This window comes from Lithobates pipiens, unplaced genomic scaffold, assembly GCF_037356315.1.
Source record: "Lithobates pipiens isolate NorthernLeopardFrog02 unplaced genomic scaffold, aLitPip1_a1.2 Scaffold_1, whole genome shotgun sequence".
Lineage (NCBI taxonomy): Eukaryota > Metazoa > Chordata > Amphibia > Anura > Ranidae > Lithobates > Lithobates pipiens.
The window spans coordinates 123,149,683-123,177,069 of record NW_027507685.1 but is presented as its reverse complement, the minus strand read 5'-3'; the positions used below and the strand labels follow the sequence as shown (position 1 = coordinate 123,177,069).

The following is a 27,387-nucleotide window of genomic DNA, read 5'->3' as shown; positions in this document are numbered from 1 at the left end:
GGAGATTAAGGTAACGATCTTATATACACATGGCTAGAGATGCTTACTCTGCAATATTTTTTATTTTTTTCTACTGCAGTGGCTATACAATTAACCTTAGAGATCTTGGATAAGTCAGTTAGCAATGGATTTTTCAGCCACATGCTCCTAAAAGCAATACTGTTACAACAAAAAATGTAAAAAAGGACCCTGAAGTAGAAGCGTAGTATAATATGACCCACTGTCCATGCTTTAGATCTTCACTGTCTTGTAGAGCAAATTTTTCAGCATTCAGCACTCTAGGGTGTGTATCCTGTCACATGCTGTGAATGCAGGGAGGGGAATCCAAAGGACTGAATGCTGGCAATTCTTCACTTGACCATATCACTACAAGAGAGAGAAAATCCAAAGCATGGGCAGCAAGGCATGTATGTATTAGTACTTTTTTTGCAGGGTCCTTTTTGCTTACAATTGGTTTGGCAACAGGTTTACTTTAAAGGTAATAGTCACCCAAAACAGGTGTTTAAAATCTGCATGGTCGTGGACATCTAAAATTACATTTATGCTACTTATACCCTTTGGGTTTGCAATGGCAAGATATCCCCACCAGAATTCTCAGTTCTGCCCAAGTGCTTTTCATCACCAAGCACAATCATGAATTCACCTTCTTCTAATATAAATTCTACAACGTAGAAACAAATAATCAGGAAAGCCAGCTGTCACCGATCAACACATTTGTTATGTCTTTTGGGAAGGGGGGGACAGAACTCATTTGAAGGAAGCAAGGGGTCTAGATTGTCCGGACGCCAAAAGGTGGGACTATAATGCTATAGGGTTTGTATGTTATCCCATATTGTAATACCACTGGTTTAGTGAAAGCAACTAAAAGCTTGATCTCTAATGCCGCGTACACACGACCGGACTTTCTGGTAGACTAGGTCCGACGGTCTTTCCGACAGACTTTTGGCGGACTTCCGATGCACTTTCCGAACGAACGGACTTGGCCACACACAATCACACAAGTCCGATGGATTCGACCGTGATGACGTACGACCGGACTAGAATAAGGAAGTTCATAGCCAGTAGCCAATAGCTGCCCTAGCGTCTAAAGTCCATCTGATTTTTCGGCAGCAAAGGTCCGATGAAGCCCACACACGTTCGAATTGTCAGCTGGATTCGTTCCGTTGGACCTTTGCTGTCAAAAAGTCCAGCTGTGTGTACATGGCATAATTCTTTGAGTAGAGCTATAGATGGCATCACTTTACTGGGCAATTTTCTGACCACTAGAAGCAAGTGGCACTGGGTCTACAGCAACAGAGGTCAAGTTACTGAACTTCAAAATCATAAGGATGGACAAAAGTTCTGCAGCCAATTGTCTGTTCTTATGTAAGTCCTGTCAGAATATATACTGGATCTGGATGCTGTAGCTCCAGTGTGGCCACTTAATACATATCACAACTATGGAATCACAAAGTAATCAATATGAAGAGGCAACAAACCAATCCTGGTCCTTGTGCACCAAGTTCACTTGACAGATGCACAATTTGGTCTTCCAACATGGTAAGAGTTTCAGTTCCATATGTTTGCCATGGCATAACAATGTTTTGCAGCCACCTTGCTGTGCTTTAAAGGGTAGCTCCACTATGACATGCCTTGGTATGTAACATTTTATATGTGTGTCAGAGTGGGCCCTGTCCAATTAAAAAAAATACATGTTCATACATGATCTAAACTAACAAGGTATGGACAGTATAGGAACCATAGGTCTTACCTTCTCCAATACCAGAGTTCAGAAGGACACCCCAGGAGAACCACATGGCGGAAGAGAGCGTCAGCGCATCCTCCTCTTCTTCCTCTGTGTTCACTTTAAACCGGCCAAAAGGACTGCAAATACATGTTATATATATAGTGAAGCATGGTACAAAATCTTATGTAGAGTAATATAATCATGTATCATTTTAGATCTTATGCAATAAGGAGGAAGAATGTCTCACAATGCCCAAATCTCCTCTTGGTATTCGGGTGCAGCACGGGATCATTTGTTTTAAAGGTAACTTAATTAGTACAAATTGTACCATACAGAAAAGAACCTCTTCTACCTTTAGACACATCTCTTCTTTTTTTTACAGTAACCTTTGCTACAGAAGCCAAAAGATTTTACAATATTCAACGTGTTCCTATTACAAGCAAATTCCATAAATTAACATTAATTAGCAAAATAAAGTCGAGCTTGCACAGACTGGTATAGAGTGCATCTAAGGGTGATACACAGTCCTCCAGGTCTAAATTCCTGAATATACTGTTTAATTGGCTTAAAATGGTCCAGTGTTTTGCCCAGACATATGTATCTTGATGCATACACATGATTGAGGTCTATCTACCTGCCCCAGTGTGACAATTTATGATGCTTGAACAGTCAATCACCAAGCACTAGCACATTGGAGGAAAAGGCATGTGTAAATGCTCTGTATATATGGTAAGTAAATTTGATGCCATGGGTGAATGGAGCAGCGGGGAGTGAAGGGCAGGTAAGTATAACCAGCTGTTTTGCAATGCATGCATAAAGTATGGGTTCTCTTTAAAGGGAACCAATCATAACTGGGCTTACACAGCAGTCTGAATTAGTGATGGACGAACGTTTCGCCCGGCGGTCGTTTCGCGGCGAATTTCCGACTTTCGCCGTCCGCGGGTTCGAACGCCTTTTTCCGTCGTTCGCCCCGGCGGACTTACGTGTTTAATGTATACAAGAACTTTAACCTTTCGTGACACGTTTATCATGTGTTACAGGACAACCAATTGAGACATGACAGCTCATGGACACTTGGACATTCCCCCTAACCTATAAATACACCCGATCCGGTGGCCATTTTACATTCTTTCTTCTGTCACTGTAGGGAAAGGATCCTGTGTGGAGTAGGGACAGAGAAAACGCTAGCTATTTGGTACACAAAAGTTCTTTTCAGGACTGGTATAGGTGTTAGGTCAGCAGCCTGAGTTTCTTTTGTCAGTTTAGATAAAGGGACAGAGCGCTGTATGCTGCTATTTTAGGGACAGCTCAGCCAGATTAGTCTTTCTTCATCATCATCATCATCATCATCATTAGCTGTTACTATCAGGTCCACAAAAGAGCTGTTCCAGCTAATCGTTCCAGCCTACTCTTTTTTGCCAATTTGTATAGGGACAGGCAGGAAGCAGTGTGTCAGGCAGTGAGGATAATTTTAAAGACTTGCTGTTACTATTAGTTCCACAAAGGTTCTTTTCAGGACTGGTATCAGTGGTACGGTAATAGGCTTGTACACGTATAATATTCTTTCTTCCAAATATAGAAAGAATATTATACTTGACTGCTGCCCTTCTGCTGCAGTCTGCTAATCATTCACAACTCACTTGTTCCACAAAGCTCTTTATCAGGACTGGTAACTTGGTCTGTCTAGGGTGCTACGGTACATAGGCTTGGGTGCGGTACAGTCTGCTGTTCTGTAAGGACCGCTATCGGTCCACAATACATAGGGTTGCCGTGCACTACTGCTGACCGCTGCCCTATACTGCAGCAGTCCTTCAGCGGTATAGGGACTGACGCACAGTCTGCTAAACACTAATACACAACCTGCTTGGTCCACAAAAGTTCTTATAAGGACTGGTAACTTGGTATAGGGTGCTACGGTACATAGGCCTGAGTGCGTTACAGTCTGCTGTTCTGTAAGGACCGCTATCGGTCCACAATACATAGGGTTGACGTGCACCACTGCTGACCGCTGCCCTATACTGCAGCAGTCCTTCAGCGGTATAGGGACTGACGTACAGTCTGCTAAACACTAATACACAACCTGCTTGGTCCACAAAAGTTTTTATAAGGACTGGTAACTTGGTATAGGGTGCTACGGTACATAGGCCTGAGTGCAGTACAGTCTGCTGTTCTGTAAGGACTGCTATCGGTCCACAATACATAGGGTTGCCGTGCACTACTGCTGACCGCTGCCCTATACTGCAGCAGTCCTTCATTGGTATAGGGACTGACGTACAGTCTGCTAATCACTAACACACAACCTGCTTGGTCCACAAAAGTTCTTATAAGGACTGGTAACTTGGTATAGGGTGCTACGGTACATAGGCCTGAGTGCGTTACAGTCTGCTGTTCTGTAAGGACCGCTATCGGTCCACAATACATAGGGTTGCCGTGCACTACTGCTGACCGCTGCCCTATACTGCAGCAGTCCTTCAGCGGTATAGGGACTGACGCACAGTCTGCTAAACACTAACACACAACCTGCTTGGTCCACAAAAGTTTTTATAAGGACTGGTAACTTGGTATAGGGTGCTACGGTACATAGGCCTGAGTGCAGTACAGTCTGCTGTTCTGTAAGGACCGCTATCGGTCCACAATACATAGGGTTGACGTGCACTACTGCTGACCGCTGCCCTATACTGCAGCAGTCCTTCAGCGGTATAGGGACTAAGAGTTTTGTCACAGGGTGATTTAAAAAATGACAGGCAGAGGAAGAGGCAGGCCCTTCCGCAGGGGTGGTAGGGGTAGGGCAGGAGCAACAGCCTTGAGCCAAAGTGGGAAGTTGCAGAAGGTGCGTTCAATTACTTTAAAGGACGCACCAGACTTGGTTGAGTGGCTCACTCAGCCTTATTCTTCTGCACCCTCCTCATCCTCTCGATCTGCACCCTCTTCTTCACTCTCTGCTATGTGCACCCCCAAAGACACTACCACCAACAACACCACCACCACCACATACCTTCCGCTTGAGTGCAAATGGGGGCCTTCATGCTCCAGTGTTTTAATAGGGACCCCCGTATAAAAAGCATGAGGGTCAAGGACCAGTACTGGGTGGCAACGTACTTAGATCCCCGGTACAAACACAAAATGGCGGAAATGTTACCGCCGTCGCAGAGGGCTGTCAGAATGCAGCACTTCCAGGCCTTGCTTCGAGAAATGCTGCATTCTGCTTTTGCGTGCGCTGGCAGAGGAGCAATTCCCACTCCCAGAGAAGGATTTGCGGGTACCAATCCAACAGCGCCTGCAAGAAGAGGCCGGTTTGAAGATGTGTTGGTGACTTCGGATATGAGGTCATTCTTTCAGCCGACCCATCGACAGGTGTCATCCGGATCCAGCATCAGGGAACGCCTAGACCGTCAGGTGTCCGACTACATTGGGTTAACGGCCGATGTGGACGCTCTGAGGAGTGATGAACCCCTAGACTACTGGGTGGGCAGGCTTGACCTCTGGCCAGAGCTTGCCCAATTTGCAATCGAACTGTTGGCTTGCCCCTCATCCAGTGTCCTGTCCGAAAGGACGTTCAGCGCAGCAGGGGGGATTGTGACCGATAAGCGTACTCGCCTAGCTCACGACAGTGTTAACTACCTCACATTTCTAAAAATGAATGAGGCATGGATCTCGGAGGAATTCAACACATGTGATCAGTAGACCATGTATATGTCTATAAACAATTTTTGGAATCAAGCACACAGACCTTCTTAATTCATTTGGCTCACTTCCCTGACCCAAAAAAGCACACCGTACTATATGCCCCTACCCTCCTCTTTGAAGAGGTTGAGCGGTGTCATATTTCTACTGGGGCTGCTTATTATGAGGGGTTCCCACCATCCCTGTGCTGTGCTGACTTCCTCCTGGGTGTTCTTATTATGAGGGGCTCCCACCATCCCTGTGCTGTGCTGACTTCCTCCTGGGGGTTCTTATTATGAGGGGATCACACCATCCCTGTGCTGTGCTGACTTCCTCCTGGGGCTGCTTACGGTGCTGCTGTCAGCGCTGTATGTCACGGAGCTGCTGTCAGCGCTGTATGTCACGGAGCTGCTGTCAGCGCTGTATGTCACGGAGCTGCTGTCAGCGCTGTATGTCACGGAGCTGCTGTCAGCGCTGTATGTCACGGAGCTGCTGTCAGCGCTGTATGTCACGGAGCTGCTGTCAGCGCTGTATGTCACGGAGCTGCTGTCAGCGCTGTATGTCACGGAGCTGCTGTCAGCGCTGTATGTCACGGTGCTGCTGTCAGCGCTGTATGTCACGGAGCTGCTGTCAGCGCTGTATGTCACGGAGCTGCTGTCAGTGCTGTATGTCACGGAGCTGCTGTCAGCGCTGTATGTCACGGAGCTGCTGTCAGCGCTGTATGTCACGGAGCTGCTGTCAGCGCTGTATGTCACGGTGCTGCTGTCAGCGCTGTATGTCACGGAGCTGCTGTCAGCGCTGTATGTCACGGAGCTGCTGTCAGCGCTGTATGTCACGGAGCTGCTGTCAGCGCTGTATGTCACGGAGCTGCTGTCAGCGCTGTATGTCACGGAGCTGCTGTCAGCGCTGTATGTCACGGTGCTGATGTCAGTGCTCTGTATTACGGTGCTGCTGTCAGTGCTCTGTATCTCCTGCACCCTCTTGTTTGCCTACCCTGGTCCCTGACCTTCCCTCTCCTCCATTGCCTTCATTAGCTCCATAGTCCTGAATTGTCAGAACAATTTCCCAAATAAAAAAAAAATGCTTGTAGTTATCGATCCCAAATTCACCTCATACATGTATTATGCTATTGTCCAGGTGGTGGGACTACGTGCTACCCCCTAATAATTACCCCGTGGCCGCAAATTCGACCTAAAGGTTTGCGAAATTCGCCTCCCATTGAAGTCAATGGAGCCCGCGGCGAACGGTCGTTTTCGCGAACGTTTGTGTCCGTTCGCGTTTCGCGTTCGCGAAACGTCCCGTCGGAAGTTCGTCCATCACTAGTCTGAATATTCAGTCTTCGATTATTAAATTTCCCAAAATATACTATTGAAAACTGTATACTCCCTTCCCCCATAAGTTATGCTTGCTTTGCCAGAGCCTGGAGTGTCATTGAATAAAAGGTCACCTAAAGTCTGACCATTGCTGCCTTGTCAACTAAATGACCACACTGCACACTGAGAAGATGGGAGACAATTGTGTGTGGTATAGCCACCAAGGAGGGAGAAGAAAGAGACAGTTCAGAGAGACCTCTAAAATTGTATTATGTGTAGGGAGCTATTGCAACTGGACAAGGTCGTCAAACTATTCCAATTGATCTTACCCTTCTGGGATCAGTCGCTTGTGCTATAGATATAAGACAATGGTTCCAATTCAGCTCAAAACAGCCAGATTAAACCATTTCATGACAAAAGCCAGCTTTATCTATAGCTAATTTTTGCTTGAACCGTACAACTTTTACTGCATGTATAGTAAAGCTGTATCCTTCTCTGTCATGTGCTTGTGCTAGTTTTCCTCTGTAATTCACACCCCTTTACAACCAAATGGAGCTCTATATAGGTTATTAAAAAATGGTAATCATTTGTGTTATTATTTAGGGTTTTACTCTAACTCATTTTGGTTTGTTTCAGTTACTTAATAAATAAATGTACAAAACCAAATTTACTGTGACCATTGCTGATTTGGTGTATTTATGTATGTATGATATCTGATATACTGTATGTGTTTAGATTTTAAACTGACCTGAACCTGTCCAGTAGATACAACATTACCGCCACCACATGGACAGAGAGACCCACCAAGAGCCATAGGGTGCTCTGGAACGGTTGCATGAATGAATCCAAGGTGCTTCTAGGTATTTCCTATCAGCAAAGAGACAAAAGAACAGACAATACAGGAACACGATATACACAACTAATATGCCACGGATTAAGGTTCCACTAACAGAGCTGTATTTTTAGAGTCTGAAAAGGGCTGGACAATCTTGCTATACAAAGGAGAGATAAAATACTTTGGCAAATGTTAAAGTGTAAAACAAGCCAAAATAACTTTGTTTTCAAAGTGTTTAATGGGTTAGGTAAAGATTCAATCTTTTTCCTGGTTTTAATGGCTAGAAAGGTATAGCCTCAGTTCCTATCCTGCTAACAATGGTTTCACCAGACAAGAAGCAAGGAAAATCTGCACAGACAGCAAAAAAGAAAATGAGGCCTAACCTTCCTCTACTCTTAAAAGAAAAAAAAACATTTTTAATTCTTCCTGTGTTACTGTTGGAGAGTTTCTCTCATTTTCTGTCTGGTAGAACAAGGGTAGACCTATCTACCGGAGCTCAGGATAGCAGCAAAAAATGGTACAAGGATTCTAGCTCTCCCCACTCTACAGAAAACTACTAAAACAGTATGGCTGCCACAGTCTCCAGAAAGTGAGTCAGACTTCACAACTGAAAAACTCCCAACTGCTCCTAAATTGACATGAGGCCTTAAAAGTTTAGATTGGGATAGTGATAGACTCTGACTCTACTGGGGGGGGGTTTCATGTCCTGTGTAGTCACTGTGAAAGGACATGAGGGGAAATCCCTTAGATAAGAACTCAGATAGCAAGAAAAATACAGAAGGGTTACAACCTCTGTCAGGAATTGTTTGCTGTCTCTCTTTGGGAGATGTTGCTTTACTTTCACTGGCCAGAAAGAGAGCAGATATCCCCAACAATAAAAAGAGAGGTTCTCAGTCTTCCCCACTATAACCAAGGATTTGACTGGCGTCCCACCTTTATCCACCAGTTAAGAACATGGCATTTACCATATCATGGATGCACAATTCTCCACACAAACCTTTTTCACTAGGATGGTGAGCCCCTGATATTTAAATGGCTTTGAGAATTCAATATACTGAGCTCTTTCGTTGTTGATGGTCAGAGGTGCGACGATCATGTCCGCTTGTCCGCTCAGTAGCTCTCCCATCATTCCATTCCATTCCTTCTTATTGCTGTTATTAACCTGCAATGTCAGGATGGCTAGAGTTCAGGGTAGTTCAGTCGTTATGTATTTTACACTTTTATCAGATTAGGATAAGATGATTAAATGAGCAAGTTTGCAGCGTGGCTAACATCTGCAAAACCCGTTGCAAAGAGACACAGAAAGTTTATAAAGTATTATCCCAGATTAAAGCACCGGCAGCTGTCTGTAATCTGACAAGTGGATAGAAAATCTTCTTCTGTAGGCTTGCATGGATCAGTTATGTAAAAGCAAAAAAAGTAAGCCATAGCATATTTCCCAAGAGCTCTTATTGCAGAATGCACCTGATGGTATATTTCTTTTAAACAATCTAATTTTATTTTTTTGGCTGTGCCACATTGTTTTTCATATACAGATTTTTCTAAGCAACCTGTAGAGATCTTTATGTTACGAAACGTAATTAGTACCCTTGCCAAACAATTGCTATAAAATACTCAGCACATTCTCTAAGTGGGTATGTCCACTATTCTTCACTTCTTAGGGTTCATTCACATGGGTACATAGACCCCTACATCTTTGCAGAGGGCCGCTTTTATGTGACCAAGGAAGACAGCCTATAAAAATCAATGCAGCAGCTGTACAGATCTTCCTGAACATCCAAGAGTGTACATCTCTACAGAGAGGGATGCACAGCTCTGGGTGCAGATAGACTGCATTCAGAGTTTTGCATCTGTCCCTGTATGGATATACACATGGGGATGTGCAGCTGTCGTGTCTCTCAGCCTGTCATTGAGTTTTTAGTGGCTGATTGCCCTCTGCATGGATGTAGGGGGTCTATTGGCCTGTGTAAATTGTCTTTAACGTTGAATTCTAGTCAAATTCTAACTAAGCTTACATTTTCTCCCACCTCATTCTAAGATTCTACCTGTAAAATACTACTAGACCTCTCTGCAGCCTTTGATACTGTTGACCATCCCCTCCGTGTCAAAAAACGCCACTCTCTTGGCCCTCAAGAATTTGCTCTCTCCTGGTTCTCCTCCTACCTATCACAGTGTTTCAGTGTTACCTATAACTCTGTTTCCTCCTCTCCACTTCCTCTTTATGTAGGGGTACCCCAAGGTTCTGTCCTCGGACCTCTCCTCTTCTCCATTTATACCTCCTCCCTTGGTCAATTAATAAACTCTGATGGCTTCCAGTACCGTCCCTATGCTGATGACACACACACCTATCTCTCTACTCCTCACCTCAAGCCTTCCATCTCCTCTCACATTACTTACTTACTAATGGACATATCAGCATAGATGCAACACCACTTCCTCAAACTCAATCCTTCTAAAACTGAGCTCGTCATTTTTCCGACCCCCCCCCCCGACTTCTCCATCAAGATCAATAATACAACCATCCGTCCCACCCTTCATGCCAGGATGCTAGGTGTAATCCTGGACTCTGACCTGTCCTTTAAAGTGGAAGTAAACCCTTCTATTGTTTTCAGTCAAGGAAGCCGCCATCTTGGCCTATAATAATTCTTCAACTGCCATAAGGCTGCACATGTGATCAGTTATGACACCAGCCATTGGATGGTTTGAGAGCACAACCAATGTGAACGTTAGCAGTTCCGGCATGCCGGGAATGTAAGTGTTTTTTGAAACTGGGTTTACTCCCGCTTTAAGCCCCAAATCCAATCACTGTCCAAATCTTGCAGACTTTACCTCTGTAACATATGCCCCTTTCTAACCATTGACACCACTAAGCAACTTATTCCCTCCCTTGTTATCTCTCGCCTTGACTATTGTAACTCCCTCCTCATTGGCAAGCTATCCACTTTTCAGTCTATCACCAATGCCCCTGCCAGACTTATCCACCTGCCAATCCCTCGACTGGCTTCCCATTGCACAACGAATAAAATTCAAAACACTAACAATAACATAAAAAGCCATTTACAACTCTGTCCCAGGCTACATCACCAATCTTAGCTCCAACTATCACCCAAACCATCCTCTAATCCCAAGACCTCCTGCTCTCTATGTCCCTTGTCGCCTCCTCCCATGCTCATCTCTAGGACTTCTCCAGAGCCTCTCTGATCCTCTGAAACTTACTACACTAATCTGTCCTCTTGTCTTCTCGTATCTCTTCCGGAAGGCCTATCCTGTCTTTAGCTAATAACTGAATCTTCTACTTCCCTAATCAGTTCATCCCTCACAGGTGCTTTCTTTTTGTTTCACCAGCCTCTCCCTATTAGACTCTAGGCACACAGGAGCAGGGCCCTCCTAACCCCTTTGTATTGAATTGTATTGTTGCTATATTGTCTCCCTTTATATTGTAAAGCAATGCGTAAATCCTGTATTATAATAATACTAAAAGAAAAGATGTCTATACTTACCGTACCTATTCTGAACCCACTATGGGTCCCAGTGCCATTTTCAGTGTATAGGAGAAGCAGCGACAAGGGCTGCAGAGCATGGGTGAAGATGTCACCCATAGATTTACTATGGGGCAGCTGTTGTTGGCTGTCCCTCCTCTTTACTGAAGCTGGCTCTGAAACCCGATCATGTGACTGGACAGGAACAGCTTAGGATAAGTAAATATAGGCATCTTTTCTTTTACAGGGTAGATAAAATAGTATTAGAATGGGGTGGAAGTAGATTTAGACTTAGTTAAAACTTGACTGCAATTCCACTTTAAATCTGATCTCTGTGTAAAAAACGAAATACTTTGTAAACACGGCTTTACCTGCCAAGGAGTTTGTAATTGTGCAGCAGAAGCACTAGTAGTATGTGCACAACCACAGAGCCTGATTGGCTCCTTGTGCTGTCGCCACCTCTCTCAATCTGAGTTCTGCTGTATAGGGGGTCACAGGAAATGATCAATACATATTCAGGTACCTATGCCTCTAGCATTTAAAGCTGAACTCTGGAAACAAAAACTTTTATTCAAACATATTGCTCCAAAAGCCACAAATGATATAAATCTACTTTATGTGCACCAAATACATTTACCAATCTAGATAATACCTTGTAAATATAGCAATTACATCATCACTGTGCCGTGTATAGCTGTGCAGAGAGCAGAGTTGTGGGATGGACCCAGCAGGCCCCACCCACTACAGGCTGCCTGCAGAAAACTACAGGACTAGTCACCCTGCACAAGGAGAGAGAGCAGCAGTGACTGGTCTTTATTACAGGAAGCTCCTGCACAGAGATAAAGTTTCACACTGGATTACTGCATAGATCCCGAAGAAATGCACAAATCACACCACGATTCAAAAAGAGCACACGTGATTCTTGTATTTAGACAATATACACTATAGTTACAAAGTTGGGTTGAAAAAAGACACAAGCCCATCTAGTTCAACCAAAAAAAAATAAAAATAATAATAATACAATCCCATATAAACAAACCTATACCCACAGTACAGAGACAAAAGTATCAGGACGCCTGCCTTTACACGCACATGAACTTTAATAGCATCTCAGTCTGAGTCTGTTGGGTTCAATAAATATTACGTTGGCCCACCCTTTTCAGCTATAACAGCTTCAACTCTGCTGGGAAGGCAGTCCACAAGGTTTAGGAGTGTGACTATGGGAATGTTTGACCATTCTTTCAGAAGTGCATTTGTGAGGTCAGGCACTGATGTTGAATGAAAAGGCCTGGCTCGCAGTCTCCGCTCTAATTTATTCCAAAGGTGTTCTATCGGGTTGAGGTCAGGACTCTGTGGAGGCCAGTCAAGTTCCTCCACCCCAAACTTGCTCATCCATGTCTTTTCGGACCTTGCTTTTTGCACTGGTGTGCAGTCATGTTGAAACAGGAAGGAGCTAGCCCCAAACTGTTCCCACAAAATTGGGAGCATGAAATTGTCCAAAATGTCTTGGTATGTTGATGCCTAAAAATGTACTTTCATTGGAACTAAGGGGTCAAGCCCAACACCTGAAAAACAACCCACATCATAATGCCCCCCTCCACCAAATGATTTGGAGGGGTGGCCCAATACTTTTGGCAATATAGTGTGGGAGAGCGACTATGGGGTGGAGGAACTTGAGTGGCCTGCTCTGTGCAGGCCAATCAAGTTCCAGAAGTCCTGACCTCAACCCAATAGAACACCTTTGGGATGAATTTGAGCAGAGACTGCAAGCCAGGCCTCACAAATGCACTTCTGGAAGAAAGGTTAGACATTTCCATAGACATACTTATAAACCTTGTGGACAGGCTTGCCAGAATAGTTGAAGCTGTTATAGCTACAAAGGGTGGGCCAACTCAATATTGAAACCTACGGACTAAGACTGGGATACCATTAAAGTTCATGTGCGTGTAAAGGCAGGTGTCCCAGTACTTTTGGCTACATAGTGTATGTTTAGTCTGGAGTTCAGCTTTAAAAATAGTGTTTTTTGGAAATAATACTATATATGCCAAGAAAAAAATGTAGAAAATAGTTCCACCAGACAAAAAAACAAGACTTCATTGCACAAGTTGCAAAGATTTCCAAGCAGAAACCATAATTTTCTTTGGTGCAGTGGCAGATTAGTAGGAACCATGCACTTAATATTGGAGGAGAGTATGTAAATCACCTACCCGCTCCTGTGTACCAAACTTCCCATCAGCCACCAGGTGGAATTCATAGTTGAAATTCATTTCTTTGGCGAGTTTTAGCAACAGGTCAATGCAGAAGCCATAACAGCACTGGGGGATGGTGGGGCGACCTAGTGAGACACAGGGAGATGGAAAAATCTACAGTTGCAAATGAGATGATGGAAGTGTGGGAGATTGATGATATAAGATGGAACCAGGATAATTCCCCCATCTAAAATTAGAAGGACCTATAGTTTATATGGAGCTCAACAGAGGAGCTGTGCATTGGTCCCACCTATTCGTAGACTATGGCTTAAATGGCCTCTCTGGGCATCTGCAGAGAAAACCCCAACTGATGAGCCCCTGTACCAGCTGCTGCTGTACCAGTTCTCCTATTTTCTTTCTGCAAAGAAAGAGTTTCTCTGCTCTTCATGATAAAGCAGCTACGTTTGGGCATGCTAAGTGCATCAAAAAGAGAGTTCACCAAGAAGAAAGTTCATGGAAGTTGGGGCCCCATCTAAATTTTGCAATTGGGCTCTGTGATTTGTAGTCACGCCCCCAGTTAGAACCTTTTATTTTTACTGCCATCAATATTTCCTGTGGTGAGATTTCCCCTCACTTCCCATGTGGTCAGTGGAACAGGAAGTGTAGATAAATCTTCCCAAAAAGGGCACAGCAATTAAAGTTGGGCATAGATTCCAACCTTTCTTAACTCTGTCCAAAACGAAACAATCTATAACTTTAGCTGGAGCTCCACTTTATTAGAAAAGATGTATTATGTTTATATAATGCACAGCCTCTGAGTAGCCAAAAGTTACAACTCTGTACTTACCTGGGGTGGTCTCATTGGGCCCTTGGCATCGAACTTTTTTGATGAGCTCACCAGTTATACCATACTCTTCTTTACAAGAACCATCTGGTAATGCTGCCTTGACATAAACGAATGGTTCTTGGTGAATAGTCACTATCTGTGAATGAAATAGAAGATAACATACATTAAGCAAAGATTAAAGTGCAAGTACCCACAATCCAGGCTTATAGTACATTCTGCAAGCTTCTTTGTATTATATCTCAGACATGGCTGATAAAGCACAGAAGGAAGCTTACACAATAAAGAAATACTGTGGTTACACAGCAATAAGCCAATACATTTAATGTAGAAACCCCCTTTACTTTAGCAGAAAACTCCTTCAGAGCCCAACTTTAGTCAAAGCTTGACTTGTGAATTTTTATTTGCTGTCTGTGCCTCTGGGAGATTTCCCTTTTGTCAGTTGTCAGGCAGAAAAGGAAGCAAAATGAATTCTTACAACTTTCTCGCTATTTAATGGGTGTTAGAATCTTCCTACTTCCTGTTTATTTGGCTTATATCAGAAAGAATAGAAAATGAGAGGAAATTCCCATAACTTCCTACCTATTTAATAGGTGTCAGACAGAATCCCCTCACTTTCTATCCAACTGGTGTTTGACAGAAGTGAAACTGAGGGGAAATTCCCCTACAGGGACACAGACAGACATAAATGCACATTTTCTTGTACAGTGAGGGACATTTAGATCATTTGTCTTGATCGTGCTTTTAGTAGGGACTGGGTGCAAAAGAATGAAAGCACCGAAAGCACCAAAATGCTTTCACATCCCATCCCTACCTATCCATGAGCTATTGCAGTTGTGCCATACTCTTTCCATTTTCGGATGATGGATTGAACGGTGCTCTGAGAGATATTCAAAGCTCTGGATATTTTTTTATAACCTAACCCTGCTTTAAAATTCACCACAACTTTATCCCTGACCTATCTGGTGTGTTCCTTTGCCTTCATGATGTTGTTTGTTCACAAAGGTTCTCTAACAAACCTCTAAGGGCTTCTCAGAACAGCTGTATTTATACTCAGATTAACTTACACACAAGTGTATTTACTTAATGTATTTATTTATTTAATTTAAATAATTTTTTGTATTTATTTAAATGTATTTACTAGTTAGGTGACTTCTGAAGACAATTGGGTCCACTAGATTTTAATTAGAGGTATCAGAGTAAAGGGAGCTGAATACAAATGCATGCCACACTTTTCACATATTTATTTGTAAAAAAAATTGAAAACCATTTATCATTTTCCTTCCACTTCACAATTATGTGCTACTTTGTGTTGGTCTATCACAGAAAATCCCAATAAAATACATTTAAGTCTTTTGGTTGTAACATGACAAAATGTGGAAAATTTCAAGGGGTATGAATACTTTTTCAAGGCACTTTATGTCTACACATTTTATAGAGAATAGCATAATTCTGACACCGCAGGTGTGAAAAACACAAACTATAGTAAGGTTTATACCTTTAGATTGGTCGACATTTTGTACCCTTCAGGTTTTTCTGTTTCACCTCCTGGCCAAATAATCTTTCTGTCATTCTGTAAAATCTGCAAGATAAAAGAGCAATCAAAATAAAGGACTAATGACTAAAGTAAAGCTTTGTTTTGCTGACATAGTGTAAGTTACATATGTAGTGCTACCCCTGAAGGAGCTGCTGGTTGTATTACACTCTTCTGTTCTTGAGAGGATTCCTGTTCAACACAATACTGATGTAGTAGCTGCCCAGGCCACACATGTGGTACAGTGTGCTTGTTTCGTGGCTGTATACCATCTCTCCCCCCCCCCCCCCCCATGTGTCTCTGTCCTCCCTCTCTTTTTGAGACCCAAGAAGCACCACCTTCCTGGAAGTCCCTCCAACTGGGTTGGGAGGGCTATAAGAGCGCAGTGTACACCGATATTGTCTGTCGTAGGTACAATATCAACAGGGAGGCTTTTATGTCTCTCCCCAGTCATCTGCCATCAGGTAATTGACCTCCACAGTGCTTTCCTTATCTTTTGAGTGAGTGCATTTTGCAATTCACTTAATCTATTTTCTTTTTATTTCACAATTTTAAATGCCTGTCTCATTGGATTATTAAAATGTATTCATTCCTTTGCAAACTGCGAGTCTCATAATTCACAGCTGTGCATAGGTTTCTGCGGTGAAGAATTTAACAACATTTAGGTAATTATTATTTTTTGATAAATCTTTTTTGTGATACTGGTTTGCAATTGTCCTTATAAGGCCATTGTTTCAATTTGGCTTATTTCTATCCCTATAGGGGGCATACCAACTCTTTGTCCTCCTGTGGCCATATAGACCGGAGCTTTGGGGTGAAAAACTTTATTGATGCCTCCTCATCTTTGATGGTTATTATTATTATTTCAATCAAAATCCATATCAGAAATTTCTCGGCAACGTGGGTAAGATCCTGTATGGACTTCTAAAAAACCTTTTTTGCAATATACTTGTTTACCTAGCTAAAAAATATATATATATGAAATTGTATCTTTATTTGTTATGAAGTCTTATTCATATATTTCTATTGTTTCCAGCCTACCATACAATTTACCTAAACTCCTGAGGAAGCTCAGATGAGTGAAACATGTTGAGTGGTATATTGTGAGTGGTATCTTTTGCTTCAGTCAATTGTTTTGTCCTATACAAAATTTGATGTGGATAACTTTTTTTTATTGTATTGTATATTTCTTTGTAATAAAAACATTTTTATGGATATTTATCAAATATCTATCTATTTTGTTTCTGACACCTTAAAAGTCCTGGGGTTTGTTTACCTCACTGTCCTTTTCTCTGTTTTCATTCATTTGGGATGTGGTGTTTAGTTTGATGTTTCTGCCCTCATCATTGGAAGTTTCTTTCCGTTCTACCTTCTCTTGGTCATTCTTCAAATCTTTCTTCTTAAGTGTAGACAGACCTTTATCTTTTACTTGGGACATATTACAGTAGAGCTTGGTGACGCTAGCAGCAGTAACTCAAATGGATTCAGCCCCTGTCCCTCCTCTAATCTTGTGCTCAAGCCATTAACACAGGGCTTAAATCCCTTCAGACATCAGTCAGGTCCACTCTTCCTCAAAAGGTTCAATATTGTGCAGCCTTTTGGATGGGGTATCCGTTCTATAAAAATAGTCCCTCAACTTATCCACCACTGCTTATTTAAAGGCCAATAACTCTGAGATAGGATAGATCTTTATTAGCATGGATGAGGCACTGGTTCTTATATGTGATAGGTTGTAGATATCCATCATGTTCTTGATATAGCCACCCACCCAGTGCTTCTCTGCTGGCATCTGCATGGAGTTAGTAGGGCCGAGCTGGGCTAGCCGAGATATGCCAGTTCACGCTGGTAGGACTACTTGTCTTGTATTGGCTCTCAAGACATTCTGGCCCATTTTACTTGACAGGCCTGATCTGGCAGCTCTGAATTATCTTCTTCTTCATTTCTAAAGAAGCTTGCTGAAGAGAAGCATAGGGACTTCTAGACTCTCAGATGATCCCAGTCCTCTTTAACTCTGCCAGCTGTTCACTAAGGTTCTCTAATGCTGCGTACACACGTAGCAGACTATTCGGCGGACTTAGTCTGGCAGACTTTCCGCCGGACTGTCCGCCGGACTTTCCGAACGAGCTACTTGCCCACACACGGCACTTTTTCAGCGGACTAATACGGCGTACTAAGTCCTCCGGACTATCTGCCGTACTTTTGAAATGAACGGACTCGCCCACACACATGGAGGAAAGTCCGCTCATTTTGAGCGCGTCTCCAGGTAGCCGGGGCCAGCGAAGGAGGCGTCGCTGGCCCCGTCACCTGGTATGGACTTAAAGGGGAACCCCTATGCCGAAAAATCAGTGTAGGGGTCCCCCCTAGGTCCATATCAGACCCTTATCCGAGCACGCTACCCGGCCGGCCAGGATAGGGGGTGGGGACGAGCGAGCGGCCATCAATTTTAACTCAGATTCTTTTTCCCTATTCAGATCAGCTTCCAGTACAATTTAAGGACACAACTGTAGAACTTTCTCTGTCTTCTCCATCCTCTATAGCATTCAAACACTTTTTTTCTGGGCCTTCTGCTTTTGAACCAATTGTTGGTACCTCAACCGCTGCATGGAGAGCACATTCTCCAATGTAGAGTCTCTCTATGAGACAAGGGGCACAGGAGTTGCCTTACTAAGTCTGTATTCATCCCCATGATGACTAAGGAACTCTTGATGGACCCAGGGGGTCAAGGTCACTTGATGGAGAGCATGTCCAAGGTCCTTAGTTGTCTGATAACTAAGGGGTCCTACGCTAGCTTAACTGGGAGATATCCATCATATTGGAACTCAGTGTAACTTGTGCACCAAAACAAGGAAAACCTTCATGTTAGGTATATGCAATTTGTTTCATTACAAATCTAAATTTGGACAAATGTTTGGTTATTTGGAGATTCAGCTGTATCCCCCCCCCCCCCCCTTCCTGAACTGTACCAGGCCCTCAACATGTATAATTTCTGAGGCTGGTCCCCATAAAACAGACTTTCACCCTCTCTAACTACTTTAGTTAGTTTTACTCCTCCCCCCTTTAAAACAATTGGATATTCTAAATTTTTTCCCTTTTCTGTGAGCCCACTCTTCCAACTTTTCTCGCCAAGTGGAAATCCTTGTTTTAATGCTGCTTGACTCGTACTCAGAGGATTTCTAGTTGGCTTTCTTAGTTTGACTAAATGAGCTACAATGTTGTTGGTCAGTTGTAGGCTAACCCCCTGGAAACAGGCAAGAATGCCTCTCTTCCACTCCAACAAGGTGGATGTGGTCTGATCCATTCACTTGTCTAGAACGAACACTTGGCTGTCAGGTGCCAAGTCCACCACTGCCTGATAAATTTGCCCTTTCTCCCAGGAGGCCCCAGGAATGTTCATGATTACATTCAACACTAGTCTTCAAAGTTGCTCCTGGCCTTACTTGGGAGCAATGACACAGTTGACTCCCCTCCAAATACAGCCAACTGGTCCCAGGCTCACTGGAAGGTATAGACCCTCACTCTCTCCTGGAGCCTGTTAATGTAACAGCACAATTGAGAACAGCATATTCCTGGAATCACCGCAACACATATGCAGCAGTAATTCTTGTTCAACACAATACTTTTGCAGCAGCTAGCTGGGCCATAGCTGGGATAACACTACAAATGTAATAACTGTCATCACTGGAGTATTTTGTCTTCTTTCCTTCATGTATTGTAAGTATACAAAGTCACTGCTATGCTTACAAAAGCAAGCGATAGGAGGAAAAGGCAGCCATGATCGTTCAGCAGCTTTATCCTCCAGGGTAAGTGACTGTGGTGAAATGCATGAAAGCATGGTTGGACCAGTGATTTTTATGGACAAGTGACAGTTAAAGGGAACCTGTCAATAATGAGCTTTACAAATAACAGCACTGTTCATAAAAATGTAATTATATTAGTTGTACAAATAATTGCTTACTCCCTGACATCATTCTGCCACCCTACAGGATGCCATCTTTTCTGACCCTGTTGTGAGACTATTGTCGATTTTAACTGAGTTAGCCCAGAGTTCACTTACCATTTCTTGGAGCACTCTACCTCTCTCAGAAGAAACAGGGCTGTTACTCAAGATGGCATGGTACCATAGAGCAGCATGTGCAAAATGATCACAGAAAAGTAGCATAGATAATCATTATCAATATTTCCAACAATATCACTAGATGTAAACATCACTGGTGAAAGTTCTTATTTACACAGCTCTAGAGGTGCACTGGCCAGGTACAGTATGGGCAGAACAGTGGCAAACCTACTCAGTGCAAAGTCCAGATTGAACTGCTACTCACGTGGCTTCCATTGAATATCCCAACTTGGACGAGTTTTCGGTTTTGAAGGTTCATAATGCTGTAGTTGGCAAATTTTCTGTCTCCATCCTCATTGAATTCCACCCTTCCTGTGACACCTTCTGGGTATTTGGAGGACATTAGCACCCTGACATAACAGAACACAAATATGTACTTAAAGCAGAGTTCCACTCGTTTGCAAGTTTATTAAAAGTCAGCATCTGCAAAGAGTGTAGCTGCTGACTTTTAATAAACAGACACTCACCTGTCCCACGGTCCAGTAATGCAGTCGCCTGAAGCCTTGCTCTTCTCCCCCACCTCTCCGTGGTGCCAGCATTGCAAGTGGGGGCACCCGACTGTGACAGCTTGAGGCTTCACAGCCGGGTGCGCACTGCACATGTACAAGTTGCACTACGCTCTCTTGGTGGCCAGGCAATCTTCTATGACGTGCCCTAGAAGATTGTAGAGAGGGAGGGGGAGAGGAGGAGTCACCTAGAGGGAGAGGAGGAGTTATCCAGGCAGCAAGGCTATGTGGATATAAATCAATGATTTTTTTTAAAAAAATCTAAAAAATCAGATTTTTTTTATTTAATTCAAAAAAAATAATTTATATCGACTTTATTTTAATAAAATTATTTATTTTAATTAATGCTTTTGGAGTAAAAATCTATTTAAAGATAGTTTTATATTTAGGATACATTAATAATTTAGTTTATTCAGCATAAAATGGAACTTAGTTATGTAGCATGAGGCTGTATATTTGCCAATATTTGCATTTTTGGTAAACTCATTCAATGAGATAATATGCACTGCATTGATGCTTTCACACAATTTCACAGTAATCATGAGATAAAACAAAGTTCAGTAATATTCCTTTATCCACTTGTTTTGCAAATCTATGTACACTGCAAACTGTATGATTGAATCATAATGATTGAATTGATATTGGTGTTTTACTTACCTGACAGCTTATTGTTCTAAACAGGAAACCTTCATTTTGTTTATAAATATTAAACATTCTAACTACCAGCAAGAATAAGTCCTTACATTTAAAGAGCACCTGTCATTTTGGATCCATCATGGCAGCGCCTGTTACTGGGCATCCACTCACCTGCTGCCGCCACCTCCCTCACCTTGTTGTGTCACTGCCACATCACCAGCCGTGAATGGGACTGTCGGTGAGTCGACAGCGGGTCCGAGGAGGAGCCGCTGCAGACAGAGATGACAGTTGTTCTTTAAAAATTATGATTTAAATCAAGTTGATTTAAATAAAGCCTTTTTACTAGTGATTTAAATCCACTTGATTTAAATTAAATCCACCCTGAAGCAAGGTGACAAGAACAGGAAGTGGGAGCTGGGTACCTGTCAAAACTAGGTACCCACTCCCCCCCACAAAGACAAAATTACATGCCAAATGTGGCATGTAAGGGGGCAAGGAGTGCTTAAAGTAGAACGGTATCTATAAATTCGTGAAGCACTTCTGCAATGACGATGGTGATTATCAGACAGAGCTTAAAGTATTACTAAACCCAGGACCCTGAATTCAATATATCTGGTCTCCTACAGTACACAGAACATTGAAATGTTATAGTTTTAGTAAATATAATCTGCTAAATGCCCTTTCTCATCAGCCGTTAGAGCAGTCTTGTGACTTTCTATCAGTGTCTGGTTAAAGCTTGTAGGAGGAGTTTTCATTCTCCTCTGATTGTCCTATGAGGCTACAGGACCCCTGACCCTCTGTCTGGACAGTACTGATTGGTCCTGTGATGATCACATGCACTTTCCCAAGAAAAAAAAATCTCTCTAACAATACACACCAAACTGAGCATGTGCAGCTTACCCCCCAAGGCTCTGTTCTTTCAGGGGATGGTTTGGGGACAGTGGGAAAAGGGGGAATCAGAAAAGACAGGATCAAACAGCCTTTTTATACAATGCAGAGGATTAACCCCTCAGGGTCCATAGTGAGTATAACACGCGTGCTTTACTGCATATACAGACTCATTTTACTGTTATGAGTTTAGTCTCTTACAGGGAGATTTCCTCTCACTTCCTGTAGGGACAAGATATGAAGGCAAATCTGACCAACCGGGACAGAAAACAAAGTCTTTAGTTGAATGGGGAAGGGTTGGTACCAGTGACAATTGTTTGTACACATATTTTTTGGACAGGGGTCATACGAAAGAAAGTAAGAAAAGGTTTCCCAATGGAGTCACAGAAATAAATTCTGACAAAAATGTTAGCTTTTCTTCAATATAGCCTTAGGCCGGGTTCACGTATGTGCAGCTGCTGTTCCCAGCTTGGGGTCCGGTGTGTCCCTGTTCAACCATTCAGGTGTGAATTTTTGCTTGAATTTGCACCTGAACCAGACCCAAAGACCCTTTTGAAATGCAGACCAGACCTGTGTGAACCGGCTCCATTGAGAGCCGGGCACACTCGCATGTCATGCGAATTGGATGCGGGGAAACACACATCCTATTAGCACATATGTGAACCCAGCTTCAACTAAAACAAAAATTGGGCTGAAGAAAGGCTTTAGTGTATTACTCTTTAGGAGCCAGGAAAGATTTTTTTAGTTGGGCAAATTGGCAACACTTTATGCATCTGTTTTGCTTCTCTGCAGCTAAACTTGTTGAGTATATTATTTTAGAAGATGCCATGTGTGGTTGATGGAATGGTTGCTTCTGTTACTTTTAGGGTAACTACTATGCCAAGTTATAATAACCTTTTGAATAACGGCCCAGTTTTCCAGATGTTTGTATTTCCTACACACCCTCTTGGTGGGTCAGTAATGTTTTCTTTTTCAAAAAGATCATGAATTGCCTGAGCGGTAATAGCCACTGCATCACTGATGTGAGCGGATTCATTTTTTCCATTGATCAACTGGAGACCGATGACTCCTACAACAGAAAAATGTATAAATGATTATATCTGAGTATAGATAAGCAATTTTGAAAGCAGTAACATTATTTAAAGTGTAAGTGTAGGCAGTGGCAGACATCAAAAGACCCCTATTTAATCCAGTTAAATATTATCATGAAGCCTTGATTTTCTTGCACATCAGTAATTAGGCTAAAAGGGGGGGGGGGGGGGTTATGCGATTCTGCCACCTGTTATCACTCTCTCTGCATTCTTTGGGCGTCACCATTAATTACTCTTGTAAAATATTATTACTACTAATTATACACATATTCAATACCTTGTTCCCAGATATTTTGGTCTCAACAATTACAACACATCCCATTTTTGGTGATACTCTTCTATACTTTTGCATTTCCTTACTTTGCCCGATATCGCATCCATTTCCATGCTGCCTCAGTTCCCGTGGAGGGATTATGCTCCTGGCCCACCCTACGCCCACCGCCGCGCACTGCACTTGCCGTCCGGATTGGTGAGTGTGCTCTGGCTAACCATTTATATGCATTAAATCCTTATTAATTCATATTTTTGTCTATATGGTTAAGTATATTATACTTTTTACTCATATCCCATAGGAACTTTTTGGTCACATCAGCTCCTGATGAGTGGGGATACACCCACGAAACGCGTCGAGCTTTTGATTTGATGCCCCAGCTACATTTTATACAGATTGAAAAGAAAACACTGCGCTGTGATTTGTTATAAGTGAAGAATGGCCTCAACAGCCAGAAGAGCAGCCAACACCAAAAACAAACAAAGTTCGGCAAATAGGATAATAAAAACAGTGTAGCGCTTCAATGATAATAAACGTGATCAACATAAAAAATAATAATATGTCAAAAATCGCATAAATATAAATGCCTAGAGATGAAAGTCCAACATTGGGCGCTCATTCCACTATATAGCTGGCATGGGGGTGACCGAACCGTCACAGAGAAGGCAAGTAATACACTAGGCGAATGTGTTCATATGGATCTGCTTGACTGTAAACATCAGTAAAGAGTGGATAAATACTTCTTACCGGAACAGTTGGACTCACACAGTCATATGACGGTTGAGTCTAGAAGGCTTGAGGTCACAATCTGGGACCAAGGAGTATAAGGAGGGAGATCTGTTGAGCTGATGGTGGAGCTCCGGGCGGTTGTAGGCCCAATGGTGGATCCTTTCAGATGGAACGTCAAGATAGTCAAACTCAGACGCAGCCTGTTGTACCAATACTCCAATCTCCCCCGAATGGGGAGGGAAATGATGTGAAGGTTTAAACCAAAGAAACGGAAAAAAGAAAAAAGAAAAAAAGGCTCCACATGGTGCGGGTCAAACGGTATAAAAAATGTTGATTTATTGAAGTCAAAAGATAATTAATGACTTAGTGATCACATAAAAAATAAAATGAAATTAAAAGCAATGTGGGGTGCCAACAGCTCGAGCTATTGGTACAACAGGCTGCGTCTGAGTTTGACTATCTTGACGTTCCATCTGAAAGGATCCACCATTGGGCCTACAACCGCCCGGAGCTCCACCATCAGCTCAACAGATCTCCCTCCTTATACTCCTTGGTCCCAGATTGTGACCTCAAGCCTTCTAGACTCAACCGTCATATGACTGTGTGAGTCCAACTGTTCCGGTAAGAAGTATTTATCCACTCTTTACTGATGTTTACAGTCAAGCAGATCCATATGAACACATTCGCCTAGTGTATTACTTGCCTTCTCTGTGACGGTTCGGTCACCCCCATGCCAGCTATATAGTGGAATGAGCGCCCAATGTTGGACTTTCATCTCTAGGCATTTATATTTATGCGATTTTTGACATATTATTATTTTTTATGTTGATCACGTTTATTATCATTGAAGCGCTACACTGTTTTTATTATCACATTTTATACGGAACCATATTCATTTCATCATGAATTGATTTTTTAATTATATACAAAAAATTATTTTTGTTTTACATCTAGTGGATGCATACTTACCATGTGTGTATATCCGTCGATATTGGGTATGCTGTCATGGGCACCATTATTCTACAGTATTCCATTTTTTTTATTTTTTTATTATTACCATGTGCTGTTGTATGTATATATTATTTATCATGCTTCTACTGTATTGATGCCCTTACATATTCAGAATTTGATACTTTTTACGTTTTTTTACTTAATAATCAATAAACATTTCAACATGGTTAAAATCTACCTCCACTATCCAAGTGCTTCATTTTAAAGTCCCAAACTCCCTTCTATACACATCAGTAATTAGGCTGGGAGGGCACAGTGCTGCCAACCCAGCACAGGCAGCACAGTGGTGTAGTGGATAGCACTCGCACCTAGCATTAAAAAAAGTTGCTGGTTAGAATCCCAACCATGACACTATCTGCCTGGAGTGGGCATGTTCTCCCTGTGACCGCGTGGGTTTCCTCTGGGTACTCCGGTTTCCTCCCACACTCCAAAGACATGCTGGTAGGTTAATTGGGTTCTGTCCAAAAAAATGACTCTAGTATATGAATGTGTGCTGGGGACCTTTGATTTGATGTAAGTGTATGATGTGGCGCACTGCGTAAATTGACAGCGATACATGGGTACCTTAACTAAAATAATATAATAGATGAGCATCTTAATGAGACACAATGTACAGGGATAGGGACAATTGTAGACACTCACTCGGGTTGAACTGGATGGACTGGTGCCTTTATTCAACCTTACTTACTACTATCTATCCAACTAGGGAAAAACTCGCGTTTACTGGAAGCCTTTAATGGCATAATGTATCTAACGGAACCTGCTGATTGGAGGAGAGAGCACATGGATGACCATATCAGTCATATACTGCTCCTTCACTAATCATAGTCTTAAAGCGGTTGTAAAGGAATTATTATTTTTTTTTTAAATAACAAAAATGTTATACTTTCTTCCACTGTACAGCTCGTTTTGCACAGAGTGGCCCAGAACCTGCTCTTCTGGGGTCTCTCGGCGGCTGTCTCGGCTCCCTTCCGCAAGGACTCCACAACTTCACGCGAGCTCCCTCGCATGATATGGAGTGCTTGCGGGCACGCTCCCGTGATACAGCCGCACGGCGCGCCGCATCATTGGATGCAATTGACAGCAGCGAGAGCCAATGGATGCGCTGCTTTCAATCCATCCACTGTAACCAATCAGCGGCCAGGCTGATCGGCGAAGAGGATGTCAGGGACGAGCGTGGGGCTTTCGAGGGGTCAGGTAAGTATAACTGGGGGGCTGGGGGGGGGGCAGCATTGTCAGATGTTTTTTCACCTTAATACATAGAATGCATTAAGGTGAAAAAACGTTTACCTTTACAACCCCTTTAACCAAACAGCTGTATTGCTTTGACTACATTACCAAAGAGTTAAAGGGGTTGTAAACCCTCAAGGTTTTTCACATTAATGCATTCTATGCATTAGGATGAAAAACCTTCTGCAGACCAGAGCCCCCTTTTACTTACCTGAACTCCAGCGACGGGTATGAGCAAAACAGCTCCAGACGCTGTCTCAGAACCTCATTGGATAGATTGATAGCAGCGGGAGCCATTGTCACAAGTTTTGAGGGAGCGTGCAATTGGCATGATGACTGCAGGAATGTCTACCAGAGCTGTTTGCCTTGCATTTAATGTTAATTTCTTTACCATAAGCCATCTCCATAGGCATTTCAGAGAATTTGGCTGTACAACCAACCGGCCTCACAACCACAGACCACATGTAACCACACCAGCCCACAACATCCACATTTAGCATCTTCACCTCCAAGATCGTCTGACACCAGTCACCCGGACAGCTGCTGCAACAATCGGTTTGCATAACCAAAGAATTTATGCACAAACTGTCAGAAACCGTCTCAGGGAAGCTCATCTGCATGCTTGTCATCCTCATCGGGTCTCGACCTGACTGCAGTTCATCGTCATAACCGACTTGAGTGGGCAAATGCTCACATTCAATGGCGTCTGGCACTTTGGAGGTGTTCTCTTCCCGAATGAATCCCTGTTTTCACTGTACAGGGCAGATGACAGACAACGTGTATGGCGTCGTGTGGGTGAGCAGTTTGCTGTGGATCAAGTGGCCCATGGTGGCAGTGGTGTTATGGCATGGGCAGGCGTAGGCTATGGACAACAAACACAGGTGCATTTTATTGATGGCATTTTGAATGCACAGAGATACTGTGACCAGATCCTGAGGCCCATTGTTGTGCCATTCATCCACGACTATTACCTCATGTTGCAGCATGATAATGCATGGCCCCATGTTACAAGGATCTATAAACAATTCCTGGAAGCTGAAAACATCCCAGTTCTTGCATGGCCAGCATATTCACTGGACATGTCACCCATTGAGCATGTGTGGGATGCTCTGGATCGGCGTACACGACAGCGTGTTCCAGTTCCTGCCAATATCCAGTAACTTCATACAGCCATTGAAGAGCAATGGACCAACATTCCACAGGCCACAATCAACAATCTGATCAAATGGTGGTTACACCAGATACTGACTGGTTTTTGGACCCCCGTTCCCCCCCGTCCCCCAATACAGTAAAACTGAACATTTTAGAGTGGCCTTTTATTGTGGCCA

At 43.0% G+C, this 27,387-nt stretch overlaps 1 protein-coding gene across 9 annotated transcripts in view; it reads right to left on the bottom strand.

Annotated features, from left to right (window-relative positions):
- The window catches only part of GRIN1 (glutamate ionotropic receptor NMDA type subunit 1), a 146,781-nt gene that overhangs the window by 38,008 nt on the left and 81,386 nt on the right, over positions 1-27,387 (bottom strand). For all 9 annotated transcript variants that reach the window (XM_077475690.1, XM_077475701.1, XM_077475763.1 and 6 more), the window contains 8 exons: positions 22,622-22,796; positions 19,903-20,047; positions 15,548-15,631; positions 14,053-14,188; positions 13,224-13,351; positions 8,535-8,699; positions 7,451-7,569; positions 1,751-1,863 (listed from right to left, as the gene is read on the bottom strand). In XM_077475690.1, coding sequence (XP_077331816.1) covers positions 1,751-1,863; positions 7,451-7,569; positions 8,535-8,699; positions 13,224-13,351; positions 14,053-14,188; positions 15,548-15,631; positions 19,903-20,047; positions 22,622-22,796 — 1,065 coding nt within the window. The remainder of the gene's footprint in view (positions 1-1,750; positions 1,864-7,450; positions 7,570-8,534; positions 8,700-13,223; positions 13,352-14,052; positions 14,189-15,547; positions 15,632-19,902; positions 20,048-22,621; positions 22,797-27,387) is intronic.